This window comes from Osmerus eperlanus, chromosome 25, assembly GCF_963692335.1.
Source record: "Osmerus eperlanus chromosome 25, fOsmEpe2.1, whole genome shotgun sequence".
NCBI classification, from domain to species: Eukaryota; Metazoa; Chordata; class Actinopteri; order Osmeriformes; family Osmeridae; genus Osmerus; species Osmerus eperlanus.
Genome location: NC_085042.1, coordinates 4,140,854 through 4,149,878, shown reverse-complemented (window position 1 = coordinate 4,149,878; position 9,025 = coordinate 4,140,854). Strand labels below are relative to the sequence as shown.

General features: G+C 42.1%; 1 protein-coding gene across 1 annotated transcript; it reads left to right on the top strand.

The window, feature by feature from the left end:
- Positions 1-373: 373 nt before the first annotated feature.
- grsf1 (G-rich RNA sequence binding factor 1) lies at positions 374-5,400 on the top strand. The gene is made up of 9 exons (XM_062451217.1): positions 374-766; positions 1,418-1,565; positions 1,926-2,081; positions 2,537-2,671; positions 3,060-3,198; positions 3,394-3,527; positions 3,860-3,939; positions 4,305-4,440; positions 4,577-5,400. Exons 1-9 carry the CDS (start codon positions 539-541, stop codon positions 4,630-4,632), a joined length of 1,212 nt encoding a protein of 403 aa, XP_062307201.1. The 5' UTR covers positions 374-538; the 3' UTR covers positions 4,633-5,400.
- Positions 5,401-9,025: the final 3,625 nt, after the last annotated feature.

Here is a 9,025-nt window from a genome sequence, read left to right as displayed (position 1 = left end):
GTGCCTTGCCCAAGGACACAATGTCATTTTTTCACGTCCAGGAATCGAACCAGCATCCTTCTGATTATTAGCCTGACTCCCTAACCGCTCAGCCACATAATTCAACTTGTAAATTTGATCAGGAATCATAACCCCCAAAATTGTATCATTGTATTCTAATTTTGGCAGTTTGACAGCTAGCAGTATAAAAGATAGGTGTGCCTATGTCGTGACTGGCCATACATTCCTGCACAGTAGGTGGCGGTCTATGCCCCTTTAAGTTGGATGCGATCCGTCAAACAAATTCAAAGAAGAAGGGCTTCAAATGACTTCCAAACCTCTAGATGGCGACACGCACAAATTGTGTGGCGAATCTTACACTTAATTTACACTTTGACCTCGAACTGTCCGTCGTCCTTGATGAGAAATCGAACATGAGTTGAACTGACTACGCACTGTACAACTCGGTAGTTAATGATTGGAGTTTCCATTTCCGTAATTGTGTGTCTTAAACCATTTGTAAGCTATCTTGTACCGCACGACAGCGTCTAATTTTATTATGTCGGGAAAGTCAATATTATTTGCATTCCATCGCTGTTTTACAGCAAGGCGTGTGGAAAGGAAAATACTGTCACAGAGCAAGTCTCTATGGAACAACGAAATTGATAAATCATCTAGATGTGGCGCAATTAATCTGTACCATTTCCAAGCTGCACTGACAACCTACACCCCCAAACTTCCGAGTCAGTTGAATTGGCAAATCAACCAACGTGGACTATCATATAAGGTTTGTGTCATGTCAAGTGTGCTAATTGTTTAGATAACCTACACTCACAAACGGATACTGCGTTTCTAACAGCCTTTATGCAAAACGTCCAATGCACTTGTTTTCCCCCTGATACTAAGTAAACAAAACAACTAAAGTGTGTTTATCGTATGACTCCCGTTTGCTGCTCTTGACCTTTTCATCTAGTAAAGCCGGGTACACATGCCGCCAAGAGACATCGGTTCTTCCATGTATTCTTATTAGAATTGCTAGATATCCTTGGTTCAATTCATAGGATAGCCTGGTGTGATGTTTTGTTATACAGTTGTTTAAACATTGTTGGAGTGTGATGAAGTAAGGTCAGGGATCTGAACACATGGAGCATATGTTAGGCTAGTTGTAGGAGAGGGGGGTCGCTGACAGGTGTCGCTGACAAACTCCAATTATTTATTTACCCTTCATATTTACTATTCATCCCAAAATAATTTCATTGTAACACAATGGCTTTTCAGATTTGTTTATTAATAAAAACTTATTTTGTGAAAATAATGAATCCCAAATAAATGGGCTTTCTGCTGAAAATCCTAAAAATATAAACAATAAATCAGGCGCTTTATTTTTACGACACAGTTATGACAGACTTCATATCTCCGTGGCTTCCATTTTTTTCAGGCAGAAACACCATTTGAATCGGACGAGTACCCGCCTCTTCCAGAATACAGAACAGATCCTGAGCCTCCAAAAAAGGAAGTCTACATCATCCTAGCCAAAGGACTTCCATGGACATGCACGGCTGTCGATCTCCTGCACTTCTTCTCCGGTAAAGACTTACAGTTACAGTTACAGTTAGTCATTTAGCAGACGCTCTTATCCAGAGCGACTTACAGTAAGTACAGGGACATTCTCCCCGAGGCAAGTAGGGTGAAGTGCCTTGCCCAAGGACACAACGTCATTTGGCATGACCGGGAATCGAACTGGCAACCTTCAGATTACTAGCCCGCTTCCCTCACCGCTCAGCCACCTGACCTACTCTAAAGACCCTAAAGACTTGAGCTTGACTTGCACAATGGTGCAAGAATCCAACATCCTGCACGAACGGTTGCCTTTTTTCCTGCGTGCGTCGCCCCTACAGGCACCACAAAACCTTTTATCGTTCCTGTTTGTTTTGGAACTCTTTCAGAGTGCCGAGTCCGTGATGGGGTGAAGGGAATCCATCTGACGGTGAACCGAGATGGGAAACCGAGTGGACAGGCCTTCATTGAGGTGGAGCACGAAGAGGATGTCAGCAAAGCCTTGGAGAAACACAGACAGTACCTTGGGCCCCGCTATGTAGAAGGCAAGGGCATTTTTAATTTGTCCTTATTTTTATACCAAAAGTAGCCAGTTTAATTCGAGTTTTAGGTTAACCCTTGTGTTATCTTCGGGTCGTTCTGACCCATCAGTCATTGTGACCCACCGTCGTATTGCGACAACTTTACCGCATACAAAAACAAAGTGAAGCATTTTCTTTTAACCGTTGGGCTGTCTCAGACCCCCCACATTGCAAAGGTTAAAAGAAAATTATTTTTATTTGTTTTTGTATTGGGTAAAATTGGGTAAACGCAACGATGGTTCGTTATGAACCTTTGGGTCATGTGACCCGAAGGCAGCACAAGGGTTAAGTCTTTTTTATTGCAGAATAACATTGTTTCATGCTTTACAGTGGCATGTATTGTCTCTGAGGTGTAGTATTGAAACACTAGAATACGGTAGCTCTGTAGTAATGTGCTGTGTTGTCTGTGTCTCGTCTAGTGTATGAAGTGACTGATGGTGATGCTGAGGCCATCCTGAAAAAGTCCGTTCAGCTCCCGGCCGAGGATGGTGTAGTGCGCCTCCGAGGCCTTCCCTACAGTTGCACTGAAGCAGACATTCTCTTTTTTTTCTCGGGTAAGCTTCCAGCCTCATGGTTTTAAGTTCTTGAAAATGTCTTTCAACGTGGCAGAATCAAACAAAAGTTCTCAACACTTAACCCTCGTGCTGCCTTCGGGTCACATGACCCAAAGGTTCATAACGAACCATCGTTGTGTTTACCCAATTTTACCCAATACAAAAACAAATTAAAATAATTTTCTTTTAACCTTTGCAATGTGGGGGGTCTGAGACAGCCCAACGGTTAAAAGAAAAGGCTTCACTTTGTCTTTGTATGCGGTAAATCTGTCGCAATACGACGGTGGGTCACAATGACTGATGGGTCAGAATGACCCGAAGATAACACAAGGGTTAAAAACTATTATTTTTTGGTCTGAAAAAAAAACAAACTTTCTATCATCCCTAGGTTTGGATGTCGTCAAAAACGGAGTTACTTTTGTCACAGATGGCAAAGGGAGACTTAAGGGGGAGGCGTTCGTGCAGTTCTCCTCCCACGAGATGGTTCAAGAAGCCCTTCAGAGAGACCGGGAGCTCATTGGGAACAGGTAGGCTCATTGTTAACATGTGGATGCCCATAAAGTGCTGCCTTATGACCACAGCTAACCTCCACATTCCTTAGGATTCTGTTTCGCTTTGTTGGAGGGACGTTGCTTGATATACATGATGGTGGGGATGTATTTTTTTTCTGGAAAAACGTATGGGATGTTTTGCATGTCTGAATGTGAGTTTGTGTTTTACAGATATATTGAGGTGTTTCCTAGTCAGAAAGGGGAAATTCTCAACAGGCGCAGGGCGGAGCCCACATCGAGCCGAACCAGTCCTTCCTCTCTCCCCAGGAGACACGACAAGGACGCACATACAAACCCAAGAACCGGTCAGTAACTCCTTCACCAGAACACAGTTCATTGTCACTAAGACAATCATCTTTTCAATAATATTCAGTATTTCAAAATAATTTACCGACATGAAAAGTCTGGACTGCATAAAGATTCACCCACCACCGTTTGACGTGAGCCCCTCTAAATAAGATTTGGTTGAACCAGTAGCCTTCAGAGGTTACACGTGCGCATACACACATTGATGAGTCCCAACTGGATGGCCACTCGCGGGTGAAGCGAGGTCTGGGGAGATTCGAGTTGTGTTGGCTGTGAAGCGAAGTGGACTAGACTCTCTAGCAGGCTGTGTGTTTGTGTGGCCTTCTGTCAGGACACGCGCCTGCTTCGGCCCTACACTACGTCCATATGAGAGGACTGCCCTTTCATGCCACGGGAGAAGACGTTGTTGAGGTATGACACACGCGTTATGCACGGATGTGAAGGGAAGATGGAGTGAAACGAGTTGCTCATGTTTTAAATGGCCTGTAACTGTAAATATCAGAGGTGGATGTGTTGGTTTGTTGCATGATATTCAATGCCGTCGATAACGGTGCCATCTTGCACATTATATTCATCCTTTATGTTTATCTTCATGTTTGTCTTTATTTATAGAAATGACTACTGTGGTCTGATACTGAGTTCCAAAATGAAAGTCACAATGATGACTTGGATCTAGTTAGAGGGAGCAGATGCACAATTATTTGGAAGAATATGTGACCGTGTCGAGTGATCTGAAAATGAATTCAGACGGTGTGATTGGCCGGTGCTTTCCCCAGTTCTTCTCTCCTTTAGCGCTGTCCAGAGTCCTCCTCGAGTGCGGCCCTGACGGCCGGCCCAGCGGAGAGGCGGAAGTTTTCTTCACGTGTCACAAAGATGCTGTCTCTGCCATGTCGAGAGACAAGGCCCGTATTGGTAAGTATGGGTTGAAAATGGATTCTCACTTACAAAATCATAGAAAATCACCCATGTTTTGAAATGTGTGTCGTCATTGCATATTGGGTATACCTGAGGAACACTTTTTATATATTTTTTTCCCCCCTTTGTCCAGATGAGCGATACATCGAGTTGTTCCTGAATTCGGCACCAGTGGAAGATCAGGTGTAACAGTGTGGTGGGGAGAAGGTTGGAGATGCTGGCTCCTTATCTCGTGTCTCCTTGGCCCCTTTCACTTGTTTTCTAGTGGTGCTCTGTGTGGGAGCTCTGTGTGCCTCCCAAACAGAACCACCAGGATACTTGGTCCAAAGAAATACATCCAAAGAATGGGGTCGAACACATGACATCATTAGAAGCCATCATTAGGTTATTAATAATGAATTTGCGAAGTTTGCTAGCATAGCTAATTTAAGATGACCAAGTGAAAATGTTCAAACTTTGCTGGTGTACTGTAGGAAAACCGTGAAAACAAGTGAAACCTGATGTAAATCCTAGAATCTGATTTACATCAAAAACACAAAGGATTGGATTGTGCTTTTTAGGCTGACCTTATGACATTAAGGACCATCTTGACAAAGCAGTTGCAATCGTGTACTGACTGTGACGAATGGTACTGGAAAAACAGAAATTGTTGTTGGTAGAACATCAATGGGATCCTGTGGAATGTGTTATATGTGTTATGTAATATAATGCTTAAGTCATTGAATATCTAGCTGGCTCGATTTCATGAACCCAAAGTCACATCTGGCCGGTGTAGATGACAGCACCTGCAGCCAATATTCAACCCAGAAGGATGATAGAATGAAGATGAGATGTCAGATGAAACTGACAATTTCTGAATTCCAGTAATGCGTCCTTCAAATTCATTCTGTCCAAAGTTGTACTACAAGGCTGTAACACACCATGTCTTGGCTGAATAAATAAAAATAAAAAATCTAACCTATGCTTCATTTTATTATTGGGGAAGTATAACAAACTACTTTCTGGTGGTGAGTACTTATGATGTCAGGTCAGTCCCATTTAATTTAGCTGTGATGTTGCCAGTTGGTCGACATCTGTTGGCTGGTGAAGTGAGTGACTGCAGCTTCCAATCAAATTAACCACAGCTTTAGTGACAGATGGTGTAGTAAAAACCAGCCGAATATCTCCATCATAGATAGCTACTATTATATATTAAACAGTGCACAACTTTAACTGCATAAAAACACACAAGGTTTTTCAGTGTGAGTTTCAATTGAGTTTTGGCAAGACTTACATCATGTGTTTTGGGTAGTTTATGTCCTTTGCTTGTTCTTTTCAATGATTTGAAAGCCCACCTATTATTTTTGGACCACATCTCAAGCAATAGAAGTATCCATTGCTTAACTTCCAGATCATAAATCATAAAATTCCATGCCATATTCCACATGCCATAATTCAATTCAAGTTGAAATAATATTGGATCAATTGAGTTGACTAATGAACTGTACAAAAAAAAAAAGAAAATTCATAAAAGGGGCAGTTCATCTTTTGACCTGAAGATGGTGTTAATTGTCCACATACTTACTAACAAAACCACTACACCCAAGCATTTGGTTGACCTGCCTAATTCTGCTTCCACATCCTTGTACCGCAAGACAGTTTACTATGAACAGGGAGCCTCACCTGCTATTACCAAACACATTCCATGAATTCTTTACTACTTTAGAGATATATGAAGACTTTAAAAAGTAGTAGGGATAGAGAGCATTCCTCTTGAGGCAATTTGACTTCAAACGCATGAGCTGGCTTCAACCTCAAGCCGAGTAGCAGACCAGGGAGGATCTGAAGCACATCATCAGACCTTTGTATCCAGAACTCATTTCAAACTTCAAAACAATGACATGCCATCTTAATGCTTCTGAAAGCACTCACTAACTGTGCCACATGGAACATTTCAAGCTGTAACTCTGTACAGTACAGTACAGTACATAGCAAACATAACATATTAAGAAGAGCATGGAGTCTCCTTGGTACCACCGTATTTAAAAAAATAATAATAATAATTATGAAATGTTTTCCCTGCAGTTCTAAATATGAATTATCATGGCGTGTGACTGTTGTTTTCCCCTCTCAAACGGTGTTGATAGCAGAGGTGTTTGAAGGGGCTTCACATTCTACCTAGTTCTGGGCTTGAAACTGAAATGTCTGGGAGCAACAGTGGCTCAACTGTGAACTTGTAAGCTCCACCAACTCACAGAGCACAGCTGCTCAGTGTTGAAGCGTGTGGCACAAAACCATGACAGCGTCTGTCCTCGGATTGCAAGACTACCAAGCTATCTAGTCTCTCTAAACTGCCCCTGGAAGCCATGAAATTACAATAACTCTTTATGATTTGTGAAATGAGTTTCCATGGCCGAGCAGCAAGCCTAAAATCACATGGATGGATATGCAATGCCAAGTCTCTGCTGGAATGATGTCCAGCTATATTTTATTGGACTCTGGTGGAAACTCTGGAGTGATAATCACGCTTCATCATCTGAGAGATGGTGAAGAATCCAGGTTTGATGTATGCCAGGAGAACACTTCAACACTTCAGGATAACACTTCACTGAGAATGCTCAGTGTAAAGTTCAATGAAGAAGAAATAAAGATCTGGGCCTGATCTTCATCATTCAGGCTAGGCCCCATAGTTCCGCTTAAGGGAAGTCTAAACTTTACAAAACACAATGAGAGCCTACATTTTTTTTGGCTTTCATATTCGTAGCCACATTTTAGGGAAGGCACTTTCCTGTATCGTCATGACAATGCCCACATGCCCAAAGCAAGGTCCACTAACAAATAATTTGTCGAGATTTGAAAAACTTGACCTCCACAGAGCTGTGACCTCAACCTTATTAAACATATGTGGGATGAATTGGGACGCGGGCTGCAAGCCAGGCCTTATATCTCAATATCAGTAACCACAACTCACTAATGCTGTTGTGGTTAATTGGATGGAAATCTCATAGCAATATCTGGAGGAAAGCTTCCCTTGCTACAGCCGTGCCCCAGTGTTTGTCTAGTGTGGTCCCTGCCTCCCGGGTATTTCCTTTTCATTCTCAGTGTCGAGGGTGAAATGGTGAGTCACGCTTTGGGGGGGTGGGGACAAATTTTGTGAGGACAAAAACTGTTGGATTCCAACTTCAAATCTCATACTGTACTGTAGAGGGTTTGAAAGTTAGCAAGCTAGCCATCCGACATTTACCTCATACTCCTTTATGGCTAAATGTTGTGCCACAAACAAAGGTCAAAACTCACCGTAACCATGAGAGCAAGGATTATGAGTAAAGTATGACATGGATTCTAGGAGATGACTTCTTTTTTTAATGAAACACAAGTGGAACGGATCTCTTCCTCTCTCCCCTGCGTCCAAGCTCCCTACACCTGCCTCGTTAGTACTCACCCAGCTGTAGGCTATTGTCACCCTGCCAGGCCTGTTGGCTGTGCCCTGCTTGTGTAAGTTATTTCCTAAGTTATCCTGCCTCTACATGTTTGCCTATTTTAGCTGTTTTGGTTTCTATGTATCTTAGATGCTAAGTTTTGTGTCTTTGAGTTCAATTCACTGTGTTTTGTTACTGCCTCTCATGTGTTTGGGTCCACTTGCTCTGCTACACACCTGACATCCATAGAAGACTGGAGGCTGAAATAGCTCCATATTAATGTCCATGATTTTGGAATGAGTTGTTCACTGAGCAGGTGTCCTCGTACTGAGGAGTCGGTCTTAAAGTGTACCTCATTGACACAGCCTGTATGATTTTCATAGAGAACACAAACACAAATGCATGCCTGGCTGCGGTCTGACAGGGTATCAGACTCATGCCAAATACTGTATAAATCCACCTGCAGTGTGTGATGGGGTGTTAGACGCTTGATCAAACCCTTGCTTAAGGGCTGATAACTAAACAACTGTTCTCTAATCTGTAGTATTTACTTACATTTAAAACGATACGTTTTTTTTTTTTACAATGATGGTGGATCACTGGTTTGAGTTCTAGATTATTGGTGAGTATCACCCAATCAGGTACAAGCTTTGATAACACTGTCCCTTTTTGTCGCTTTCCTGTTCAATTCGCCAGACCATATTAAATAATTTGACGTTATGTTAGATGCAACAACATGCCCTTGAAGAAGGCCTTCAAGTAAGATGTTAAAATATTGCTGCACTTGTATCAAATGTATGTCGTATATGTCTTATTCCGTTAGATGTCGCTATATAATCAAACCATATCACGACTGTACTTTGATGTAACATTTTGTCATAGCCTACTTTTAAATAAGTAGCAGTATAGACTGATAGTACTGTAGGCTACATGTCCAAATGGAATTTTAGGTAATTTCCTCCACTAGTCTACCTATTTTGTCTATTCTTGACACAAATGGATACAATACAAATTTTTGTTAGGCTTGGATGGATGCCTGCATTTGGTAAAAATGGTCTCAACGCTTTGACCTCCCACTTGAGGTGTGACGTTGACAGTGGGATGGTTCTTCCCCAGATAAGTGCGACTCTTAAGGGTCAAGTTGCAGCTTTCAGTTTATTGACCAGGTATACATTCTGTCGACA